At 41.7% G+C, this 26122-nt stretch overlaps 2 protein-coding genes across 5 annotated transcripts in view; both read left to right on the top strand.

Moving 5' to 3' along the window:
* The first annotated feature begins 1231 nt into the window (after positions 1-1231).
* On the top strand, positions 1232-13381 carry cdc27 (cell division cycle 27). Of its 3 annotated transcripts, XM_030793529.1 has the most exons (20): positions 1232-1331; positions 2683-2758; positions 3649-3796; positions 4238-4363; positions 5036-5133; positions 5432-5604; positions 6122-6336; positions 7387-7498; positions 7538-7555; positions 7711-7826; positions 8065-8164; positions 8449-8653; positions 9161-9333; positions 9708-9860; positions 10256-10464; positions 10693-10810; positions 11427-11555; positions 11808-11882; positions 12813-12958; positions 13171-13381. In XM_030793529.1, exons 1-20 carry the CDS (start codon positions 1305-1307, stop codon positions 13265-13267), a joined length of 2514 nt encoding a protein of 837 aa, XP_030649389.1. In that variant the 5' UTR covers positions 1232-1304; the 3' UTR covers positions 13268-13381. The 3 variants fall into 3 exon arrangements, with proteins under 3 accessions (XP_030649389.1, XP_030649387.1, XP_030649388.1); XM_030793527.1 differs by lacking the exon at positions 7538-7555 and having other exon boundaries at positions 12813-12978; positions 13182-13381; XM_030793528.1 differs by lacking the exon at positions 7538-7555.
* A 4576-nt stretch (positions 13382-17957) lies between these two features.
* The window catches only part of kansl1b (KAT8 regulatory NSL complex subunit 1b), a 44010-nt gene continuing 35845 nt past the window's right edge, over positions 17958-26122 (top strand). For both annotated transcript variants that reach the window (XM_030793716.1, XM_030793717.1), the window contains exon 1: positions 17958-18323. The gene's annotated coding sequence lies outside the window, so the exon portion shown is untranslated. The remainder of the gene's footprint in view (positions 18324-26122) is intronic.

The raw sequence follows: 26122 nt of genomic DNA on the forward strand, positions 1-26122 counted from the left end.
TGGTGACCAGTGGTAACCCCCCGTTAAAAAACAACAAATCATCTACTCTCTAGGACAGTGATATGAAATTCCATTCACCCACAAACACACAAACCCACATATATACATACGCAGAGAAGGTCAGTCTCAACAGCAGTGTGGAATGACTCATCACATTAATAAATGATAACGGCATTTAAAAATTGTATGTTTATGTTGTTTGCATGACCAAGCAGGGAAGGATTAAGTGACCTCTGCAAAAGGGCACGGTTGGCTTCTCAATTATTGAAAGCTGCTCTGCCATGGAAACCGACGTATAACTGGAAACACCGCCATCTAGTGGTTTCACTGCACTTTGCATTGTTTAGGAGGCTGAGAACATAACTCTATGGAGCCGCTCTTCACGGAAGGATTTTTTTGTCGTTAGGGGTCCGCATAAACGGAGAGAATTTATGATTAAAAGTCCAATACAGTCCATTGATCCTTTTCCGTGTTTATTACGCTTATTCATTATATTGAACTCTTTTTTTTTTCTTTCTGACAGATCTAGCAACTTCATCCAACATGCACTTGTTACATGCTGTGGAAGCAGATGTTGTAACATACCGATACCTCCGTGTAACTGTTAAAGATAAACATGTCAGAGGCGTTGCTATCAATGGGCCTGTTAAACTCAGCTAATCTCTTGGTTGACAAATTGGGAGGTCGGCTCACCGCGCAAATTTTCTCGAAGCTCTCGGCTTCTTTTAACAGCAAGTTTCTTGCCAAACATGGCTATAAACAAAATACCATGCTTTCAGTTTCACATAACCCGAAAGCTGGAACTATTTAGCCACACTTAGCCGGCTTCATTAAATCCAGTGATTTTTAAAATTATTTGATAAGTGAAATATTTCAATTCACTGAACGCCCGAACTGCTAACTTAGAATCGTGCAAATTTTTAGCTAATTTTACTAAAATAAAACATAAATGGTATTTATTGAAATGAGAATTACAATGTGATGTAGGCCATAATTATGTGGAAAATAGATAGATAGATAGATAGATAGATAGATAGATAGATAGATAGATAGATAGATTGATAGATAGATAGATTGATTGATTTAAAGTTCTTTTGCTTGCTCGATCATTTCCGCCAACTATCGGCTTACTTCGTAAGGAATTTATTTGAATCGGGCACCTCCGGAAGTTTTCGGCGTTACCCGATAACGGTTGGTATGTTCAAATCTTCGAAGCTAGCTACTTCTGGCCTGGATACTGAACTAAGAAAAGAATAGAAGAAAGAGGGAAACCAAAAGGGGAAGAGAAGGAGCTTGGTTACGGGATGACGGTGTTGCAGGAACCTGTTCAGGTAATGAAATCAAATTCTAAATTATTGCTTCACTGTCACACGTGAAAGTGGCGACTTTTATCCCTGGCTGAACTCATACTTCGCTCTGGGTGAGATCCAATACTCCAACAACGGGGCCCTAGCTTACATTTTCCGGCCTAACCTGCTACCGCATTAAAACCAAATGCTAAATTCCCGGTAAACGTATCCGCTTTTTAGCAGTTTGGTATGCCGCCTTGACGTGGAATCATGCCGTCAAAAGAGCTTTTAAGATAAACCAATGTCTTATTAGTTGGAAATGTACCAACACTGTGTAGCTAATGCTAACTGTCTAGTTTGGCTAATGGCAGTTAACCTGAACTAGCTAGCTTGGTGGATTGCTAGTTAGCTACACGGCCAGGTAATCAGTGTTGACGTTTGTTTGCAAATACTGATACATCAATAAGCCCCAACACTTTGGCTTTTCACCCTCATCAAACCACGCTCTTGTGGCAATCATTTGCCCCGAAATCCATGCAACCACCCTCCGTTTACCTCACTAACTATGTAGTAAGTCGTTTGTTTATACTTGACCGTTACCTTACTCTGAAGTAACCTCTGAATTATTGCAATGAAGATAAAGATAAATTGGTAATTGTCTGTCTGCCAGCTTTATTTGTACAGTTGTCTATCCAGTGTGTTTGATGTATTGTTAGTCGGCAAGCAAAAAAACAGATGACGATTGATGTGCACATCTAATGCAGCTGTTCAAATAAGGTTGTATATATAGATTACTGTCTCGCAGCAATTGGGGCAGCCTACATGTAGACAACTGCCTTGTCATCATCAGAATATCTGTTAATGTGAGTTCATGACATTGCCTTTCTTAGTGCTCCAGAAATCCTAGGTTACAGGGCAGATACTGACAGAATCAATCAAAGCAGCCTCTGAATTCCCTGACCCTCTGATTAGCTACTGTCAGCTCAAAGCGAGACCATCTTTCGAGTTTACGTTTGCCATAAAAGGTTGTGTTTTTTTGTTACATAAACTTCAATTGTTAACCACCTATTTTCAGTTTTGGGGGCTCTGTGGCTAGGATGGCATTTGTTCTTATTGCATTTGCTTCATCTGCTCGCTAATTACCGACATCACAGATCTCAAAAATGTCGCGCTAACAACATCTCAGTCGGCGATGCCGTTCATATCCCGTCTTATGAAAGATGTAATCAAGACCGTGCTTTATTTGATTGCCCCGCCAGCTAATGGAAGTGAGATTTATTTCCCATCTTGTCGCAGCCGTTATAACAGACTTTTTTTTTCCATCTCTCAATAGTAAGGCTTGAGAAAACCTTGCACGAAGAGGACATTGATTCTGTTCTGTGTTTGTCTATAGGCGGCTGTCTGGCATGCTTTAAACCACTATGCCTACCGTGATGCTGTCTTCCTGGCAGAGAGACTCTATGCTGAAGGTAATCATGCAATTCTTAATAGTGTCGTGATTGTTTTAGTGCTGTAAGACCTACAAGAGCCATTTTACCCTTGTGCTCCATAACATTCAACATTAGCGTCAAAAAGCTGAATGATTGAATGATATCAGTGTGCATAGCTATGACTAATGAATTTACGAGATTGGTATCTTTACATGCCAGTACCATGCCAACCTAAGGCAAGTGATGCCTCCCAGTTATCAATATTGCCATCGACCATTTAAAGTCAAAATTTCACCGCATTATTGGAGGCTGGGTCAAGGTACAGTTTGTTCCCTGTCTTTGCGTCACAGAGCGCTGGCATCCTTTTAAACACCATCTGTAATATGTTCTGTCAAACCTCACCTGAAATGTGTTGATGTCAGTGCTAAAGAAAAACAGGCTGGCTCCCACCTCAGAGAAAATGAGATGTTGATAAATGCGTGATTGTCTCAGGCCACCCTTGATTGGAGCACCTGATTAAAGCATCAGATTAAAGTACGGGAACCCAGTTTGCTACATTCTCTTGTGTGGTCAGGGTCTCACTCTCCTCCCTCATCGACCTTAGCGGTTGAAGTCAGTCAGGCATCAGCGTAATTACCGCCATCATCACACACACATAGCAATGATAGTCCTCTATGCCTGTGCCTGTCCTCCGAGCGCGTTTCATAAGTTGGCTGTGATCGCTGTGTGAAAAGATGCTGCCATAATGTGTTTCAGAGGAAGCATGTGTTAGCATTGCCCACCTCAGCTGAAATGGCAGCCATGCAAGGCAGAGACCTGAAACACGTCTCGGTGAATCGGACATTCCACACTGGAGAGGAAATGGTTGGGGGGTTGGGTATCTCACTCATCATTAATCTAACGTTCTCACCTTTCTCCCCTCTCGTCAGTGCACTCGGAAGAGGCGCTCTTCTTGCTGGCCACGTGCTACTACCGCTCGGGGAAGGCGTATAAGGCTTACCATCTCCTCAAAGGCCACAGCTGCACAACACCACAGTGCAAATACCTGCTCGCCAAGTGCTGCGTGGAGCTTAGCAAGTACGGACACTGACCACCTTACTTTCATTTTTTCTTACAGCAGCAAACCAAACAAGCCACAGATACAGGGAGGTGCTGTTTGCAAGAAAGCTTATTAAAGCAGGGCTAGCATGCAGAGTAAGGAGTCCTTTGATACATTAGGGGAAACAAAACTGTTGCTGATAATAGTTATAATCAATTAATCATGTTTTTCTGTTAAAAAGAGACAAGATAGGCACAGAATGCGCTCCTCAGACACATTTGTATCCCCGATAGGCAGTTAGTAGGATATTTTTGTGCATTTATATATATATACACACACACACACACAAGTATGTATGTGTGTATACACACACACACACACACGCATATTTAAAATGCTGAAGGGTTTAGAACACCTGCTTGGTTTTGCTCTACATGTGTGAGTGTTGAATGGGCTGATTTTTTTTTTTCCCCCTTCAGGCTGGCAGAAGGAGAGCAGATCCTGACGGGTGGAGTTCTGAACAAACAGAAGAGCCAGGACGACATTGTGACCGAATTTGGCGACTCTGCCTGCTTCACACTGGCACTGTTAGGGCAAATCTACTGGTAGGACGACAGTCTGGCGCTCTCACTCAGTTACTGCTAAAATAGCTTCACTCCGCGGCGCTGCCGCATTCAGGTTTTATGGAATAAAGGCTGTTTGCTAAGGGTTTATGGACCAAAACCCGATTGTTCAAACTCTATCACTCATAATATCCCTACCTATTCCCTTCCCCATTCCCTTAAATAAAATCACATAAAATCTGCTCTCAGAATCCCTATGCCTTTTCACATCAGTGTGTAGTATTGGGCAAAAGGGTAGCTGACGTACCTCTCCCATACAGTTAAATACCTACAGTTAAATCCCATACATTTACTCTAACATTTATGTCATGTGTGCAAATAGGAGGATCCTCTGAGCACATCACACCTGAAAAGAGACTATTCTGGTCTTGGTGGACTGAATAGCACAGTTTTAAAAGAAATGCTTAAAAGGAATAGCAGATAGTATTATAGTATTGGAGATGCAGAACCGATTGTAGCGAGCAGTTTTAATTCGCATTTCACGCAATGATTCAGATTTGACACGGCCCCGGGGTACAGTTTTCAGATGTGTGTGCTCAGTTTATCCTTATTTTCTGAGTGAAAGTCATGCGGAGTTTTTTGTTTTGTTTTGTTTTTTTTGATACCGGTCCCAGCCTGTGCCACAAAGCTAACCCTACTCTCTCTGTCATGCAGCAAAACAGATCGCTTGGCAAAAGGCTCAGAATGTTATCAGAAGAGCTTGAGTTTGTATCCTTTCCTCTGGTCTCCTTTCGAGTCGCTCTGTCAGATTGGTGAGTTTATTGTCCACTTCGTTTTTTTTGTTGGGGGGGGGGGGGGGGGGGGGGGGAGTGGTTAAATAGATCATCATTTGATTAGTTTGTCCTGCCCTGTGTTATGTTAATCTTTCCTGTGCCATTTTTTAATCTGCGCTATATAAATGAAGTCAGAACTCGCAAGACTCTATTGTTTTTCGCAATTTCATGCTATACCAGAAAAATGAATGAATATTATCCTCATTGTGTATTTAATAAGGTGTCTAATCTAAGGTTTTAACTCAGTCGTGGTTTTTTTTCTTTGCGTTACGAAAAGGCGAGCGGCCAGACCCCGAACAGATCTTCAAACTGACTTCCCCGCAGAGTTTAACCGGAGGGAACAGCGTAGGCGTCCCCCCACCTCCTGTCAGCCCCGCCCACACCCCCAGCCACAACATGCCCCACCGACAGGTCGACACTGTCCTCATGGAGACACCGCAAGACACTCTGGTACATCTCTAGCCCGCTCTGACTGACTGACTCTCTCTCGTCATAACGGCTCTTTTGGAACGTGTTGAGCAAAACGAGTTGAATTAGAGTTCATTAGAATACACCATTAACTTCGCTTTTCAAATGCATACGTGAGTGGACAGCAAGAATGCATACTAGCATTTGTGAAGCGGAGGCTTTCCGCAGCGAGTCAACTGAGTGTAGGTAAAGCTAAATGACAGGCGTTGTTAGTCTTGTGCCTGTGTCGTTATAAGCAGTTGAAGTCAGAGAGGGTGCTGCTCTTCTTTTTGACACCTGATAACATTACCCAGTTCATAGTGCCAGAAGGCGCAGTGACTGGCCACACATAAATCATTGGTTACGTGGTGTATAAGAGGAAGACTTAACAGGAAAGATGAGTGCTCCTATCATATTGGTTGAATGTACTGGCATAGTCACGCTTGTTGTAATGTTAATGGAGCATATATTTAACATGTCACGCTCACCGTTTGATCATGCTCATCCTTTTTGTTTAAAGGAACTAAACAGGCTAAATCTAGAGTCTTCAAACTCCAAATACTTCAACATGAGCACGGACTCCTCCATGTCGTACATCGACTCCTCGGTAATCTCGCCCGACGTGGCGCCACTGGGCACGGGCGGTTCGCTCCTGTCCAAACAGGTCCAAAACAAACCCAAGAGCGGACGCAGTCTACTGGGTGGGCCGGCAACCCTCAGCCCCATCACGCCGAGGTACGGGCCGCTGCCCGCTGTTCCAGAACTTTCTAATAAGTTTGTAATGTGCTCTTTGTGAATCTGCACGTCGTCTGTGGTTATCTGAGAGGGGCGGGGACAGCTGCTGACATGCCGTAGTCTGTAGGACTCTGAGTGGCGTATTTGGAGGGATAAAAATATGTTTTTTTTTTCCAGTTACCAGTTTCTAGTCTCACTTCATTGAAATCCGAGGTCTCGAGGTAAATGTACAATTTCACGCAAACGTTGTTTCTGAACTAGGCCCATCGTTGCGGCAACTAAGAGCTAAACGTGTTTTTTTTACTGTCCTTTGCCTACAGAGCATAGATTGTTCCTTAACATTGCTAATTCCCAACACATCAAGGCAAAAAGAATAAAGAGGGGAAAAAAGTCTGTCTAAGGTGCTAAGAGCCAAATTGTCAAACAGGGCAAACATAAGAGCACAGTCACTGGAATCTTAATTCTGCGTGTTTTAATGTGTACAGAGTGAAAGCCAACATCTCTCACAAATATATATGTGTATATATATATATATATATATATATATAGTTAGTTATATTGTTTTCCATGTACGTGTTTACCATTTGATCATATTCTTTTTTTTCTTGGTCCTTGCAGATCTTTTATCACATCATTTAAGAGCTAGGAGAGCAAAATTTTTTCATGTTTATACAAAAAGAAAAGAAAAGAAAGAAAGCACACAGCTTTGTGTTCTTATGCTATTGTTGTGTTCTTTGTTGTTTTTTGTTTGTCTCAAGGCTGTTGTATGTTGTTTATGGTGAAATGTGGTTATTTGACATCTTCAGCCAGCTCTATATTTGTTGGGCTCCCTGGACATGATGGGGATTACTAGAATCAACGACCTTGTCTATGAACCTCTTCTGCTAATGGTGTTTTTTTTCACTGGAGAAGCCTGACAGTTCGCTAAAGAAGGACTCAACCGAGTTTCAGTCAATTAATGTGTGTGTCGTTTTGACCCTTTCTTTTTTCTTCTTCCTCTTCTTATTCCTCTTCCTCTTCTTCTTCTTGTTCTTCTTCCGAAATTTGTAGCTTTGGAGTCTTGCCTTTGGAGCCCAGTCCAGGAGACCCCTCATACTTGCAGAACTACAGTCACAGCGGCTCAGGGATGGAACCACCCCCTCCAGCAGGCCCACCAAAGAAGGTCAGCTTGCTTGTGTTTCATAGACCACTGAGTTCTTAGTCTTCAGAGGTACTCCAGGTCTCAGATATGTAGACCGCTGGAGACATGCGTGTTATAAATGTTTACCGAACATTCATACTGAGCGTCTGCCCAGGCTCCACACGACTGATTAAAGACACAATAGACTTACTTGACTGTTTAAAAATGAGTGGTTTTTTTTTTGTGTGTGTTAGACTGTCTCCAGAATCAGCCAAGTGGGGACAAAGTCAGTGTTTGCACAGAGTGGGAACAGCAGAGAGGTCATTCCAATCCCCTTCAACCAGACACAGACCACTGCCCCACAGACCAGGTGTGTACTGCCTCAGTGAGCATGCCGTCTCAAAACAAACAGCTTTATATCTAATGGATCTTGTTTGGTCCTGAAAATACACTCATTATATCTGATGGATAATAAGTCACTATTCAGTATGCTGTATGTGGACAATGCTTAATGGTACTGTTATGTCCACAAATAAACTGTTTATATTTTAAAAATATGTCAAATAATAGCCGAACTGATGAAGTTTTTTTTTCTTTTTTCTGTCCAGTACCACACCGCAAGTGCTGAGCCCCACCATCGCTGCTCCACCCAACGTGCAGCCTCGACGGAGCTCCAGACTCTTCACCAGTGCCAGCTCCACTGCCAAGGTAGGACCACCTCACTTACAAGTTTGAATAAATCATCCCACTACAAACATTGAACTAGCACACACTCTGTCTCTGTCAAGTATGAGTAAACAGATTTACCGGGCGTTGTTGGTTTGCTTCTTTTTTTTTTGTTTGTTTGATTTTTTAACTCAAATGACAGAACTAGTCACTCTAGACACTACACTGTTTGCATTTTTTTTGTCTGGGAATATGCATTTGAGTTGAATTATGTTCAGAGGGCATACTCCTGAATTCATCCTTTTTCCATCTGTCCTGCTCAACAGGAGAATAGCAAGAAGCTGAAAATGAAGTTCCCCACCAAGATCCCCAACCGGAAAACCAAGCCAAAAACAGGGAAGGGAGGAATCACGCCCTCCAACCTGAACGAAAGCATCGAGATTCTCAAGCTGGACTCCTCAATGTCGGAAGGGAAAGGCAGCATCGGCTCTACCCAGTTTCAAGCCTTTACACTACAGAAGGCTGCCGCGGGTATGTAAGAAACCCAAGCAACAGTTAGCTGCAGTCTTACTCTAGCGTGGAGTCAGCAAGACAAACAAATGAAGAACGTTGAACAAATTGGCTGGCTAGCAAGCCATCAGTCAGAGCAGCACTTTTCTCCCGCTTTAAAAAAATGTATCCTTAGTATGCTAGCCTATGCTTCCCAAATTGGGAGTGATGATTTTGGTTGATCTGTTTATGAGCGTATGTGTCTGTGTTGTGATTGTAATATGAATACATATATAATAAAGGCAAGGGGCTATTGCTCAGTTGGCTATTCAATGGGCGATTGCAATGCTAGCTTTAGAGATAGCCCGCTTGCGAAGCCGTATGCCCCTTGCATTTCGCAGGTGTGAGGTCCGTGACCACACGCCACACTTGCGAGGTCCTCACGCCCCCCCAGTTTGAGAACCACCGTGTAGACGTATTTAAAGTATGCTCATTGGCATGTAATTTATCAACATTGAACTCAGACTGTAAACTCATTTTCTGTTTCAGACGGGCTAATGGCGTTGATGCGGGACATTGGGAAGGGCTACCTTGCTCTCTGCTCTTACAACTGCAAAGAGGCCATCAGCATCTTGAGTCAGCTCCCCTCTCACCACTACAACACAGGCTGGGTCCTGGGCCAGATCGGCAGGGCTCACTTTGAGCTGGCCGAATACATGCAGGTACCCGCTTCGGTGACCGTTAGCGTAGCTAACGCTGAAACGATCGAAAACCACGCAGCTAGGGTTCCTCTTGGTCCAGTCCGCCAGAGTGTCCCATTGTTTTATTTGCGGATTTTTAATCTCTTGAATGTTTTACTTTCATGACATTCCTGAATTGTACAGAATTGTGATATTGAGCTCTGATGGTAAAAGGAAGCCTGGTTAAATTGCATATCTAAATAAACCATTAGACATTAAGCCAGGGTTGATCCATGACCAACTTGGAGGGTCTCCCTGTGCTCACTCTTGATCTATGCATCATTAAGCTGTCTTCATTGGTCATTAATTATATGTAAATGTGTTCCATCCATTACCTCTGCATCACCCTCCATCAGGCCGAGAGAATCTTCTCTGAAGTGCGACGTATTGAGAGCTATCGGGTGGAGGGCATGGAGATCTACTCCACAACACTGTGGCATCTCCAGAAGGACGTGGCACTCTCGGCCCTGTCCAAAGATCTCACCGACATGGACAAGAATTCACCAGAGGTTAGCCTCTCAGTATGAGATGCATAAAACATAAAAAGGGCCTCTCTCTCTCTGCCATCTGTTTTTCATTTTCACATTCTGCATTGGTATGTAGTGTGTCTGAGCGTTTTTATGCAGCCAAGTAACATTTTGATGTTTAGAAAATACAGCATTTGAGATGCTGCTTAGAATGAGTGAGTTTATTGGTAAAAAGATGTCGGTGTAGTTAATTGTTGAGCCAGTTAACCTAGCAACCCTGTTTGCTTTACACCTCTTCTGGTACCAACCTTTTTGTCTTATTACACTGAACGTAATCTCTCTTTCTTTCTCTGTGTTTTCTTCTTCTTCTTCTTCTTCTTCTTCTTCTTCTTCTTCTTCTTTCCTCTGTCTGATTCTCTCCTCTTCTTCGTCCACAGCCCTGGTGTGTGGCTGGGAACTGTTTCAGCCTCCAGCGGGAACACGACATAGCCATTAAGTTTTTTACGCGGGCCATCCAAGTGGACCCTAGCTTTGCCTATGCCTACACACTGCTGGGCCACGAGCTGGTGCTCACCGAGGAGCTGGAGAAAGCCCTGGGCTGCTTCCGCAACGCCATTCGCCTCAACACACGCCACTACAACGCCTGGTAAGCCCGAAACGCGTTAGCCAGCTTCCGAACAGAACGGCGTAACCGGCTCGCTGAAGGAAAACGCCTTTGCCAGCGCTATTATCCTTGATGAGCAAAAATTAAACCGCTCTAATAATATAGGTTTACTCATTACAATCAAATCTAATTGCTGCAGTAAGATGACATGCTGTCGATAGCTTTGCAAGTGAAGCCGTGTAGTGATGAGTTAACCTGCCATTACTCCAGGTACGGTCTGGGAATGATTTACTACAAGCAAGAGAAGTTTAATTTGGCCGAAATCCACTTCAAGAAGGCCCTGAGCATCAACCCTCAAAGTTCCGTGCTGCTCTGTCACATAGGAGTGGTGAGTGTCCATTCGACCCTGTGGTGTAGATAACAGGCCCAGAACTTTGTTCACACAAATAACCGTGTTCACTGCGACAAAACAGAGTGGATAGTGCCAGATACATGTCTGGACTGTTAAGGATTTCAGTGTTTTGCCGTAATCGTCGTCACATGCCTCATCAAATAATGCTCTGCAAACCCACTTCCTCTCGTTTTCTCCAGACTCTATTCCGATAGCAGTAACTCAGTCGAAGCTTTGTGTTGGCAGACGAAAACAATGCAGTATATCGGTCTGTCCATAATGCCCGCATATTCATATGTTATGTATGTATGCTCTTCGTGCTTATAGTAGTAGTGGCTTTGGACCCGTGTGGTCACAGTGGTGTCATAGGTCAAGCTATAGGGCAAGAGTAATGCTGTGTTCTTATAGCACGGCCTCTGAATTTTTACCATGGTGGGTCCTTTAAAACCAGTTCACAGTTCTGAAAAGGAGCAAAAGAAAGTAGAAAGGAATGTTTTAAGCGAAGAAAAACTTAAAGGATGTCTTTTTTTTTTTTTTTTTTTTTTTTTAAACCATCCTGTTCTATCTGTGGTGATCTAACTCTTTTGTTGGGAAATGTTTTCTCTTTTTATAGGTACAGCACGCACTGAAGAAGTCTGAGCATGCATTAGAGACACTGACGAGAGCAATCAACATCGACCCCAAGAACCCGCTATGCAAATTCCACAGGGCCTCCATCCTCTTTGCCAATGAAAAGTATAAGGTGTGTATTGCTTTCAACTGGGAATTTAACGACATAGCACTATCTGATCCATCTAGCTATAGATAGATCTATCTATTTATTTATGTCTGCCTGTGAATCTATGTATCTATCTATATAACTTATATGGGTGGAGAAGACATAAGGTCTACATGTAAGCTGATATATCTTGGTTAAAGGTTTTTATAGCTTGTTTGTATTGTTTTCAGTAGTGTTTTATAGACAGACTTGTAAAATTTGAAAATCTTGTCGCAGGCTGCTCTGCAGGAACTTGAGGAGCTGAAACAAATAGTGCCCAAAGAGTCCCTTGTTTACTTTTTAATAGGAAAGGTAAGTGGATCTGTGGACTGTTTTGTTTGTTTTCTGTTGTCACTCATCTCTTGTGTGTCTTGCGTATAATCTTTATCAGGGTTCCTCAGAGCCAGCTGCACATCACTGAGCCACTGCTGCTTATTCTCCTCATAGTTATTGATAGAGGTGTTATTCATTTATTTATTTCACTTAGGATATAGGGGTGTGTGTGTGTGTGTGCTCTCCAGACAATTAAAAATCACACTGGTCGCCGGTGTGACCACCTTCAGAACTATATAAATATAAATAGAATATAAGACATAGAATATAAATTATTACTACGCTGTTTATTTAATAAATAAATATTTGATAACGTTAAGATGTGACATCATTTTTTTTTTCCATTTTACACACACACACACACACACACATACATATACACTCTGTATATATATATGTGTGTGTGTGTATATATATATATATATATATATATATATATATATATATATATATACTCACACACACCACATATAACATATATTGTTTCAGATGTTTAGCCTGTAATGGTATATATTACTCTTTATCCCTCATAATCTACCCTTTAAGAGTCTATTTGAAGAATAGACTGAATGAACTTCCCTCTGGTACATATCACACAACTATAACCACAGTTCTGGATTTTTATTTATTTATTTATTTTCATATAAATATGGTTGGAGCATGGTTTGAGTGAGCTAAGTATATTTGTTCTGATCAGTTAGAGTTTCCCCGTCTGTTCCTGGAGGCTTCAACATTTTTGTTTCGTTCAGCTCTAGCACACTCAAAGCTAAACAAGTCCTCGATGAGCTGAATCGGGGTTGTGTGTCAGCGCTGAGGAAATACTAAAAATGCTGAAGACATTAGAAATGAACTGAAGGGAAAACACTTATTAATAGTATATTCTGGTCGACCCACTCTGCTTTCCCTCAGGTATATAAGAAACTCGGCCAAACACATTTGGCCTTAATGAACTTCTCCTGGGCTATGGACCTGGACCCCAAAGGGGCAAACAATCAGATTAAAGAGGCCATAGACAAGCGATACCTCCCTGACGACGAGGAGCCCGTCACCCCCGACGACTACCCCTTCTTTTCAAGTAAGCATGTACCACTATTACTAGACCTCTCTACCTTCTGCTCAAGCTGAAGGCTGGCGTTCGTTTTGAGTAAATCCACATTAGTCTAAAAATCTTTTTATTTCCCGAACTAAAGCTGTTGCCTAAAAATGGAATTTTTTTTCCCAGTATGTTCTGTTAGAATTATGAGTAATGACTGAACCCTTCTTTGTGGTCCTCCATAGCGGAGGTGGAGGAATCACAGGAGAGCAGTATGACAGACGCAGACGACACACAGCTCCACACCACGGAGAGCGACGAGGTCCTGTAACAACAACAACAACAACAACACATACACACATCACACTTTTCCATCTCTGGACTTAACTTAGAAACCATGCCAACCATCCTGGACTCAGCCCTGAGGCTCCAGTTGTGAAAACAAACAAACAAAAATAAATAAATAAGTAAATAAAGAGGAAGACGGGAAGAAGAAGAATAAAAGGAAAAACAAACTGCTGCTAATACAGTACCTCCTCCTTTTTTTTTTTTCTTTTTTTTTTTTTTTTGTCATACCATTTATTTGTTTCATTCGTGTGTGCTTTTTTTTTTTTTTTTTAAGTTGTTTTCATCGTCTTCCTTACACTTTTTCTTCCTAGCCTTTCTCTGTCTCTCTCTCTCTCTCTCTCTCTCCATCTCTCCATCATGCCTTAGCTCTCATTGGTCTGATGAAGTGTCGTCCCTATCCCGCACCCTTCTCACTGGTTCATTTTGTTTGAAACCCTTCAACACCGCCAAACCTTACACGCGGTCAATCGAAGACCCTGTTCCACAGAACCATCTTTGACCCACAGTTCTCTGAACACCTCATGAAGTGGACGAAGCAGAGAGTGAACGGAAAATAATAATAGAGAAAAAAAAAAAAAAAAAAAAAGACAAAAATGAAAAGAAAGTCACAGACATTCATTAAATGTCCTGTCTTAATTCTTAGGCCTTTTATGTTCTTTTATCATAATTTACTATGAATAAAGACCTCTGTAAGAGCCTGGAGTCTTCTGATTCCTCTTCCTTGTTTCCAATCATTGTGCACTTTTTTTTTTTAATTTTTCGGGGGAGACCTACAAGCATACTTTTGAAACATCTTAAGAAAGAAGGCGTAACGGGGATATACAAGTAAGTAAAAAAGAATCGAGCTCACCAGGGGTTTGAGAGATGGAGAACCTTCCAAGAGAAAGCAGATAACGAGTATCTTCAGCTCAGAGGAAAAAATAATTTACTGTAAGCTTGTTTATGAGAACTGTTCATCTTAGATCCTGAGAAGATGTTTAGAAGAATGTATGGTAACAAAGCTCTGAAAGCACCATCACTTGGATGTTTTTGTGGTGTGTTGTCAAGCACCAGGAGGGTTTCTGATCTTGCTGTTCTATATTCCTTTGGTGTATCACTTAATTGTCTACAGATATTTTATACATTTTATGGACTGTACTGCTCTTTATTCAGAAGGGCTTCATTGAGAAGAAATGATGGTAATACCAAATATTTCCAAATGCTGCTATGTTCTTTTCCAGCTTCTAATTCATGGTTTCAAAATTTTACATCGCCTACAGTAATCTATTGTCATAATGACTACCTCCATGTACAGATTATCAGAATACAGTTCTGTGCCCTAAATTTCAAATTTCTGGAAGCCTGAATGGAGAACTGGGTTGAACCAGTTCAGCTGATCCAAGTGACACTTTAGTGTAACTGGTAGCCTCTTTTAACTACTACACAAGGCCTGTCCTCTATCATTACTGAAGCCAGGTCGAAATTGCGCACGATTAATGGTGCTCAATATGCATATTGTTACACAGGTGACAATAAACATGTATATAAAAGTAAGACCGTGAGTCATGAAAGTAAGTCGAATCGTGCTGAAAATGTTATTCAAACAAATGCATCTCAACTGATTATTTCTTAGACTGTGACCCAGACCAGATACGACTGCTCTTGTGAGATTTCTTTGTTTAGACTTTTGTTTACTCAGCGAGTAAATACAAAAGAGCCTTTTCACTGACGTTGAACGATAGAACACCTAAAAGTTCTCCCATCGACAAAGCAGCAATATCGACGTGAAGGTTCAAACAGAATGGACTCTAAAACAGAAGCACAGGGCAGTGGCCACGAAGAAGCGTAGCAACGTCCTCCTTCCCACCAGTAATTTAACCAGTATTCCTCAAAATATGAAAATGAGTTCTCTCGACTATAAAAACGATGGTTAGATACTGTCATTTCACTTAAAACTACAAAAGTGCACGGGGAAAGCTGTTTTTTAACCTTTAAATGAAAGGATCTTTGAGAAGGACAGGGTGATGCTATTTGTAAATAACGTGTAGCTTAGGTGGTTGATAAAGATAGGGGCAGAGAAGACACGTTATAATATCTAATTTGGAAAATGCACGGATAAAGCACTTCTCGGCGTTTAAAGATCATTTAATCTTTATTCTTGGAAATATAACAGTCTCTGAATGGAAATAACTATTTCAAAGTTAATTTCATACACTTTCAATTGAACGCCCATATGTGCAAAATAACATATAAATTAGCCAATCAGCCGCCTTCTTTTTCCGAACTGTCAAATCACAGCTCGAGACAACAGGGTAGTTCCGGTTCAAGTCTGGTTGATCTGTGCAGGTAAGTGAACATGAATTCTACACTCTATCCATGTAAAATACAGTTAATTTCGTTTAATTTTCTGGGAAAACATCGCTATTTACACAGACGAGTGGTAGATATACAGTCGAGGAAGTTTGTCGTTTGTTTTTCATAGTGATTTGAGAACCTTACGTATAATGACAAAGTAAATTTACTTTACTGTGGTTGCAGTCAACAGGCCAAAATTGTTTCGTTCGGTGTAACGTAAATCGTACAGTAAAACCTAGGGCACCCGAAGACTTGTGAATTGATAAAAACTACTTTTAAGGCTGTGTTTATGAAACAAATGTGAGGGTATGTTAATAGAAATGTAAACCTGTTAACTCGGGGTAGAGAACAAGTGTATGTCATTTATTTTACGCTTAAAATTATATATGTTATAATAAGCTACAAGAAAGCTAACAAGACAACTTGCTAGCACAGCTAGCCTATGTGATCAGGCCGTTAAAGTAGCTAGCTGTATGGCTAACGACGAAAGCCAATAAGTAGCATCATCGGTTTTGTCTAGTTTGGAGACGTTTTCAGTGTAATAAAAATTACAATAATTATGTATTCGTTAGGGTAAACTTTTGATAGTTATATCATAGAACAGGAATGTAAAGGACAAAGAAGGAGAAAATCATTTGAATTGTGGCCTCAGTATTAACCTAGTGACGATGTAAATATGATAGAAAGTAGACAGATAGTAAAAATGTGTTCCTTGTTCAGTTACAAAGGCACGAGCTAGTTACTTTTACCTTAATATTAGCTACTCTACTCGGTAAATGCCGCTTTACTCTAGACAGATCTGCCCAGCATTGACAACTAAAGGATGTATGAGATATCTTAAAGAAATTTACTTCTCACATCAAATCTGACAATAACGCTAAAAGCTGACTAGTAACGTGTTTAAACCTTTGTTTTTAAGCGTTACTATTTAGAATCCGCAGAAAGTGAACATTGCACGAGCATAGACGTTGTATATAATGTATTTGAATTTACCTGAAGAGTTTCTGTAGCATATGTAATGTAAATCACGTGCATTTTCAAACCTTAGACTTGATGTTCGGATGAAGTTTTAGTCTTATCTCTACAAATAACGCAATTGGAATACAGTGAAGATGAATTCTAGAGATCACAGGTTTTCGGAGAACAGTTAAGTGCGGTGAAGATGAAAAGATTAGATGGTATAGCTTGTAAAATACCTTATTGTACACAGGAACTCAATATCATGTATCTCCTTATCTGTGAGGTCTTGAATGTTCAATTTGATTGTGTTCTCTACCCGTAGGTTGGACATTTATCAAATGGATTGCATCTTTTTGAAGTTTCCTGTGCAGAAACATTTTGGAATAAGAATGCAATTTCAAGCCCTTCAACCAATCGACGTGGACAGTATGTTTCGAAGGTGAGAGAAGTTAATATTGGATGTGGTTAAAAATGGTTTGCTGTGTTTTGACAAATTTTCAATACGTGCGAACTGCCGATGACATATTTTGTCATATTTTGTAGCGTTACCGCCGCAAGTCAATCGGCAAAAATTTAATCCAAGAGTTTGTCTTTCACTGAACGCCAGATGGCGCGTCAGCTCAACGCATATCATCAGAATGATCGAGGGAACTTTTATGTGGAATACCCAGCTATGCACGAGTAGTGTAAAATGCTTATTAAGACACCAAATCATTTGGCTCCGTAACTGCGTTTCAGTTCACTGGGTGATACGTTTTCTTTGTCCGAGACTGACTGACGGTGGTTGATAAGCTTGCTGCTTTAAATGGCTTTATTACATGTTCGAATGTGAGTATTGCACCACGTTTGAAGACGTGTGTTCTCAGTTTTACGTTTGATGGTACAGAGAAATGCTTTTGTCTGTATCAGTCGAAGGAAACATATCTTTTCAATGAATCAAAGATGTGTCTGTAGAGACGTATATGAGTATACGTGAAGAGCTTCCGCACAACACCGCTCAACTAGGTCGAGTTCCCTCTAGTGGTAGACAGGCAGCCAGATCCCTCTATATGTGGTTGAACGTTACCATTAAATGGAGTGTTGAATTGGACGCCCTGTTGAAAAAAGTGAATCTCTTTTCCATAAACTGCTACCCGGTAGTTCGTGCCAGGCTCTGTGCACGAAGAAGAATTTGTATTTGCGGCCTTTTTGCTTTTTTTACGTTGGGGCCGAATCCCCCGCCCTCACGTAAACCATTCACTCTAGCGGTGAGTAGGAGGAATGTCTCCCGCCGATGCCCTGTTCTAGTGGTTCTCTGTTTGTCAGACTTGAAATCCGAGGGAGAGGAGGGAGCCGCCATTTTCCGAGTGTCGCTCCCCCTGAAACAACAACAATAAAAACGGACAAAACGGGATAAAATACAATTAGATCTATTCAAGAAACGTGTTTGGTGACAATACGGGGCACATCGCACCGGAAAGCGAATGGAATAAGAGGAGAAATGCTGAATTTTTTGTTGTGTTTGTGAGCAAAGCAAGCAAGCCGATTCGGTTCCTTAGCTAACTACCCGTTCTTTCGCCCATTTCGTGATTCCGAAAGCAGCACGGAGTTGCCGTAACCGGAAAGCACGAGAGACGGATTTTATCGAGTAGGGCAATTCTGTTATAGGAACAAGCAGTTTGTTATTAAGTGAATTTGTGAAATATTTCTTCAAACTGCTGGGATTTGATAGTGAAATTCCCCCGGATTCGGCTCCTCATCACGTGGTAGGTTCCTCCTTTTTCTTTGTTACTTTAAACTCAGCAGTACAAGGGAACTTCATAATTCAAAGCAATCAAAGAAACTATCCTTTCGTTGAAACAGGCTTTTCACCAATTTTCTGTTTAATAGTGCACACTTTTGTTATGTAACTTTAAGAGCAGAAGTCTGATTCCGGATAGTAAATCGTTCTGCATGTTATTTATTCCTTATCATTTGTTATAAACTGTGAAAGTAGGCGGCGTAGCTGGTCAGGCTATCAAGGTTGCAAAATCATCCGACCGTGTATCTGTGGCTTGTAGCGCCAACACAACCATTCGGTGATACCGTAAAGCAAGCGTTTTCGATGGCAAAGAGGTGACTTAAAAAAAAAAAATCAGCTAGTAAGTTACATAGGCTTAGTGTGTGGGGGTACTTGAACACATTTCGCTATGAATCCTTGTTCATCAAAATCACTGACCTTGCATGTTGAAATGTGTAGTCCGACACATTAATAGTAATGATAATGGAATTTAATATTTAAATTAAGTATTTATATTGTTGCATAGCCACCCTAAATGCTGTGTTTTGAAGTTAAACGAGATTTGCTTACACAGTGGCGTTCTTGTGGTCGTAAACATGGTTATAGCTTGGATCGTGTAATGTTTCCTGAACACGTAGATGTTCGCCAGATGGACAAATTTCTTCATTTTCTTAATTGAGCAATTTTCGGCGATGTCGACATTATGGCGCAGACACTTTCGGGCGCCACGTTTTCCCCGAATTGTTAGGGAGGGGGGGATAAATTGCACCTTATCAGCACCCTCTACCACCCAGCGCACTCGTATAATGTCCTCTGACGTTTTTTTTTTCTCTTGAAAGGAAATGTTCTGGTTAAACGGTAAACATTAAATGATTCCGCTTAGTCTCTCGAGGCTGCGCTGGCATAGCTCAGTGATGCAAAATGTTTAAATTAAGTCAGGTTTTATTATCTCCACTTCTGTTGTGTTTTTGTGACTATTTCAGATGCGAGACTGATATTACCTAGGTGGGAGTTTCAATTATCGAATTCGTAAAAGCTCGGTTTCTTATGTCGAAGTTTTCATATCGTGATTAGGCTACTTTAGGTTACTGTTGAATCACAGTTAGTAAGAATGACCCTGTTGCCCACTGTAATAAGCATACAACACAAGTCACTTGATTTTTCTTGACCTATGCATTTTTTAATGGTGTGTCGTTTGCTGTTGTTGGTGAACACAGATTACAGCAGTGATTGAACGTAACCTCGTTCATCAGTAGGTGCTGTGTGAATGTGTTCGTAGCACGGTAACCTGCTCAACCTGCGGTTAGTGTTACACATGCCGTACTTTTCCATTATATAACGTGTAACGTCGCCTATCCTTATAACAAAGTAAAGATTTCAGAAATGTCATGTTCATGTTTGCACAGTTAGGTGTAGATGTCATAGTGAACCATCTACTCTCTCCATCTGGGGTTTTGTGGTCTTTGAGAAGTTATGAGTTTAATCCCCGAGCCGTGTTAAGTGATAGACCTTTGCGTAAGCCTGATATAATCATATGGTGAGTCTCAAAACCGTCTCTGATTTTCAAAAGTAAGCAATATGGGGTTGCAGTTTTGGGGGGGGGGGGACATGTGCATTGAGGAACATTGTTTCGGGATGCAGTAGTACGTCAAGGTTTATTTGACCAAAACAAAAAAAAAGAAAAAAGATCCAACTACAGACAGACAGTGCCCCCACCACCCTTTCCCTGGCGCAGTCCACGTGCTGGAACGCCATAGTAGTTAAAAGGAAATTTAATGAATAGAGGTCACTGAGCCTGTACCCTCCCCCCCAGTCTGTTAGGATCACAGCGGCCTGTTGCATGTTGAAAATAAGAGCTGACTCGTGTCTGTTTCCTCTTCTTTCTTTCTTTTTCTTTCTTTCTTTCTTTCCTTTTTTTGTGCCTTATTTAGCAGTTATCAATTGATTTGATCATCGCGCTCGGCATAATCTAATTCCTTTTCAGATTTGAACTTTGCTTCACAAATAGCCTGTCTGTTGCACCAAGTCCCTCTGGACCATTTTGTTGTCAAATATATTTACCGATCATTGATGGAACACATGCCCGCATGGTTCACCAAAGACAAACTGGCCTTGCAAAATGTATGCAGCTTCACTGATGCAGACAGAACAAGTCCCCAGCGTGTTGGCTTATGTAAGTTTAAAACATAAGTGTTATAATGTAACTCGGAGCTATATTCAGAGGCCAGTACAACCTTTGTTCTGGATCTCACTTTCTCAGAGACTCACTCTGAAGAATATTATTATTTTTTTTTATTTTTTTTTTTTCTTCGGTGTCCTTGCGTGTCTTTTGCTGCATGTTCAAAGAGTGACCATTTTGGTCACCGTGGACGGTGTGAAACAAGGAGAACACTTTGCACTTTGGTCTCACTCGCACACATTCCTCTCTGTATTCAAACAGCAGCTTCCTCATCCGTTGGGAAAGCGAGTGTTTGTGATCCTGCCTCTCTTTTTTGCGTGGACGTTTTCTTAGTTTCTCTTGTTCCGCGGGTCCCTTGTCTCCACAAACCGTTGTACCTTTGATTGAAATCCTGAGATGATGGGGGCACGACGTGGTAGAGAAGATTTAATTGTCTTTTCTTCCTCCTGCCTTAAGTAAGGAGTTGGTCATGGCTTTATTTCAACAGTTAAATCACCTGTAATTGTTATTGCTCGCCTCAGTGCGGATGCTGCCTGTCAGAGACTATTTAGGTGGAGCTACACAAATTATTTTGTGTCGTTGTTTTAACCTTATGGTTCTCTACGAGGCATAGCTAAAGTGAAACAGAAGAGTGGTGTTGAGCACACCCAAAACATAGTGTAAATAAACTTTTTTTTTTTTTTTTTTTTTTTTAAGTAGGATTGTAATAACTGCTGCTCACACTGAAGCAAAATGGTATATGTGGAGCCTGCCACTGATCCAATCCACAGTGTCAGGTCTTAGTCCTGGTGAAAATCTTGGTTAATCAGTCAGCACCAGAGACCAGAAGGGCTTTGTGAAAATTCTCCTTAAAAATCCCCTGAAATGTTTAGAAATCCCAGCATGTGTGAGGAGTTACAGCTGTGTGCTCTCTCTTTCACCATATAGAGCAGGCAAGAGAGAGAAACATGACGGTAGCAAAATAAAAGAAACTGAAAGGAAAAAGAGGGGGGGCTCAACCTGCCTGGACAGGCCTTGAGGGGGTTTCCGAGTAGTTCAAGGCCGAGTCTAGAACGTTCTTAGTGACCGGTTTCTGCCCCACAGGCGTGGTCAAGGCCAGGGCCGGTCGTGTGGTGAGACGTGAACACCTGTTATGTCGTCAGTGGGTTTGTAACGGTGGTTCCCACCAAACTGTGTGTAGTCAGAGAGGAGAGTTTGAATGGAACATTGGTCAAAAATCTGCTGTCTGAATACAGCTCCAACTCCCAGTCTAAAGTGCCATGCCACCAAAAGAGCAAGGGTGGTTGTCCGGACAAAGGCCCTTGTTATTCTGTGTACGTTTTAAGCCTTTTTTAATGAAGCGAATTCTCTTGCCATTCTGCAGGGCTTCCGTGGGGCAAATTGGTCCAGCTGGGAATGTCTCAGACAGATGGAAAAAATCAAGAGCTTTTGCGATTCTTTTAAGAATTTAGAGTTTCCATTGTCCCTCTTAAAAGCAGAGGGCCCTGGGGTTTTTTTTGTTGTTGTCTCAGGGTTTATTTATTTAATGGCTCTTGTGATGACTGGGGCACTGCGATTACACTTCAAAAAAGGGTCATTTGACTGGAATTGTATTTACCTAACAAGGTGGAGCATGGAGGATCTGATCCGCAGAGTCTTAACCGTAGGTTGCACCCCACCTGAAGTCCAGAGTTCAGTCTGTTCCTGCTTGTCTAATAGGACAATTAAAAATTCCCATGAACACAACACACACACACACATTCCCGTCGACATTGCGATGGGGGGGGCGGGGGAGACCTTTGATCTGAGCATGCAGCTGCACCAGGTAGAAATCTTTATTGCATTGGTGGAGTAGGTATGTAATGTGTTTTAGGTGAGCGGTCATAATTAAAGTTCCGAGTACTGCTTATCTTTGACTGTGTCCTCGTGAATCAAAGCCTTAACACGTCGACGTCGCTAACTTGTGATTCCGCAGTTGCGATACCACGGCTGTTTGCAACTTGCAAGTTCCACCATCAGTCCGATGTTTACCATTTGCATCCCCCATAACAGAACCAGTTCTGCTCTTTACTGGTATTGTATGAATTCACACAACAGCCTTTGGCATACATGTCTTAACTGATGGATCTATCTGAGGTATGATTGCTCTTCATGCTAGGTCTGAGATAATGTTGGCAGTTGTACTTGCTGTTCTGGGTAAATGTAATTACACACCCACATTGTGCTCACGTTGAGGCGTAGGGCCCTGGAAAAAGGAGTCACTAACAGGCAGTAGATTTCTGTAGCATTAAGCCGTTCAGTTATAGACCAGGCTTTATAACAGGCCTATTCCCATCAACTGCACTGGGCTGGACTGGACCGGACCATGGACATTTGTCTGGTCTCTTCTGAAAGGGGCGGGGACAGTGTCCAACTCTAGCCCACTTTTGATTGTGGTAATGAGTGAAAGTTCATATATGCTCCTCATGAAAACAAAAAGCTGTCCTAACTCGTTGTACTAACCCCTTTATTATTTTCTTAAAGGATACTGTCTCTGGAAAAAATAACTAGGCATGCACCTTTTGGAAGTGGGGCTTTTTGGTTGTAACTACCAAGATGCTTTGTTCTTTGATCATTTTACATGTGAGATCTTGACCTTCCCAAGGGTAATTCGGTGATTACGAGATGACCTTGATGGATTTAGATTTCTAACCCTTACATATACAATATGACCAAAATATAACAGAGACTGAAGTGGCAGAACATGCATTTGATTCAGTCCACCGAAGAGTGTTACTGATAGAATCAGTAACAACATGGTTCTTAAATAGACATGACACTGTCTTGTAACTGTGAGGATTTAGATTGGTCTGATGTCGTGCATAAGGGTTGTATGCTTGTAGTACAGTTGTCAAACACAATATGTGTGTATATATATATATATATGTGTGTGTGTGTGTGTGTGTATGTACATCTAGATATAGATAGGTATATAAATAATATTTATCCATGTATGTAGGAAGGCTTGATAGTTATTTGCTGTGTATAAAGAGACAGCCATTAAGACTTCTGATACGTGAAATGGCTTTTGAGAGATGCACTAATGAAAACATTCACCCAGAATCTAGCCTTGAGTCTATAAAGTAAATGCATGTGTTGCAGAACATTACGTAGGTGTTAGTGTTTGTGTTCGTTCTCAAAAACCCAAGCCTCAACATGAAAGAGAAAGAAAAGAGCTCCAACAACTTAATGTCATATGGAAACAAATTTGTCCCTTTTTTTTTTTTTTGTATGGGTTTGGTCAGAATCTTTTGATATGCTGTTTATGGAAGCTTGTGTGGTTTTTCTCTAAATGGTTTGAACTTCTTCACTGCGATGACTTTTGCACGACAGTAACCTTGCGTGGCATTAACTGGGAGGCAGGCAGGGGAAACTAGCATCCGAGGGCAAAGTAAATGTCTCATTGAGCCCAATAAGTAGGCTAGCATTCTGTGGCATTAAAATGCAAAGAGTAGCTTGAGTTCAGTTTATATACATGTGTATGTCTGAGCTGGTAAATTTTGAGGACACACAAGTCAAGGGGAAAAAAAAAAAAAAATGAAAAGGCAGGTTTATGTTGGGTAGATATTCCAACACTGTCTGGGTGTCCAGAGAGTCCCTTTGCATTTAAAAGCTCTGATTGATTTTTTTTTTTTTTTTTTTAAATGCTGAAGGAGGTGCACAAAGACTGTTCATGACTTTGTTCTACCACATCAACTCACCTGAAACTCAGGTGTGATCTGAAACCGCTCTTAAGGCTACGCCGCATTCTCCACCGCATGAATCTGAAGTCCGACGCCGTGTCACCACACGCAGGGGTTTGTCAGCCGGAGGAGGACGTATAAGACAGGCTCAGTTTCATCGACTTGCCTTGGACGGGAACGCCTGTGACTAGGGTGCAGAGTTTGTCCTCAGTTTGTCCTTTCAGTTTGGGTTTTTTTTTTTTTTTTTTTTTCATTACACGCAACTGGTTCGATCTCTCCTCCCGTCTTTATTCTTCTGTGATGCCGTTAGTGCCCGGGAGGTCATATGACAGGCTCAAAGTCGTCTGTAGGCTGTAAGCAGGTCATTTGTGGCACTCTGCACAGCAGTCCAAAGACTATGCCGTGATCGGGGTACCAGTGATGAGTTCTGTATCGGCCTGGTCGCCCCTTTGTAGGTCTTTAGCCTTGTGATCTGTTCAGGGGTTATGAACTTGGTTTGTTGTGGAACACTGCTATCCTAAGCTGTCACATCAAGATTAGTTATATGGAAACGCGACTGTTGATTTTATGCAGTAACTGGTCTCTGTTTCCATTTAGAGCATATTTGTAAATATGCTGGGGTTTTTTTTGGGGGGGGGGGGGGGGGGGGGTGACTGCCTCCTGGTTGTATATGTTTTAGTTTTGGTTTGGCATCTGGCTCATCTGTCTGTGTGCTGGCTTCTGATGGGAAGCATCACTTTGACCAGAATCTTCTGGATGTCTTTATGACCTCTGGGCCTTTCTGCTGTAAGGAAACGGCACACACACACACACAAAAAAAAATCATGTGTTTGTATTTGACTGACTCATACTTGCTCGTACATCAAAATAAAACAGTAGACCAGTGTCTCTGAGAGCTAGAGCTCATGAAAAATAAACGTTTCCCTAAGGTAAATTTGTTTATTGTAAAAGAGACAATCCATTGTTTTTGCTGCTTTAGCTTTTGTTCAGTCTGCATTCTCTCTCTTTTTTTTTTTTTGTTCTCTCTCACTTTCCGTCCCTTATAACGTCGGAGAGCCATTACTGCAGACGGAATGGTAAGGATTTCCTCTCTCAGACAACACAACTTAATGACCAAAACATGAACTGAGCTGCTCTCTCCGTTCATGCCTGTGATCCCTCCACCACTTTAGACTAATGCATGTAAACAGTGGAAGAGCTGCAGAGAAGAGGCACGTAATAGCATCGCGACGTCTTTTACCTCCCTCCGCGTTCATGGGTTTCTAATGTTCGCAAAGAATTTCTGTTAAGTAGCACCGATAAGGGCACAGGAGAGCGGCAGTGGGTGGGGTGTGGGGGTTAAATTGCTGGCGACGATACAGAGAGAACGTTAAATCCGACTGGTTTCTCAAGCCTGTTTACAGGCTGCTCCCCCCCCCCCACACTTCATGTGTTAGCACAGATGACTGTTCCAGATTAGCAAAGTTCGGTCCTTGGCCCTGGCTTTGATATAAACATCCGCCTGAACTGTCTCTCCACTGAAGCTCTCTTCCTCCCTGCAACATGTTGAAGGGTAGTCCCTTTGAAAAACAGCAGAGAGCCAGAGGGGTGGGGAGGTGGGGGGAATTGCCTCCAAAAATGGCGCATGAACTTGAAGTCTCTCTGTTTCTCTTGGATAGATGATAGTTGTTTTGGATAGATGTTGACCTGCTTCGCTGTGAAATGTCCGAGGACGTTTATGTATATGTCGTGATTGGGAAGAGAGAGTCCGCCACTCTTGTTGTTGTTGTTGTTGTTGTTGTTGTTGTCTTCTCTGGTGGTGTTTGTTTTTTTTTAAATGACTTACGCAGTGGTACAATTTCGTGGCATCGTAATCCAAAATGCTTTTCAGTCAGAGAACGTTTATACATATTTTCATCATCTGCA

The sequence above is a fragment of the Chanos chanos genome, chromosome 16, assembly GCF_902362185.1.
Source record: "Chanos chanos chromosome 16, fChaCha1.1, whole genome shotgun sequence".
NCBI lineage: Eukaryota > Metazoa > Chordata > Actinopteri > Gonorynchiformes > Chanidae > Chanos > Chanos chanos.

Bases quoted from the DNA above. Each gene is read 5' to 3' on its own strand.
- cdc27 (XM_030793529.1), top strand. From the start codon at position 1,305: ATGACGGTGTTGCAGGAACCTGTTCAG. The intron at 9,861-10,255 runs GTTAGCCTCTCA...CTTCGTCCACAG, and splicing joins TGGACAAGAATTCACCAGAG to CCCTGGTGTGTGGCTGGGAA. The intron at 11,883-12,812 runs GTAAGTGGATCT...GCTTTCCCTCAG, and splicing joins TTTACTTTTTAATAGGAAAG to GTATATAAGAAACTCGGCCA.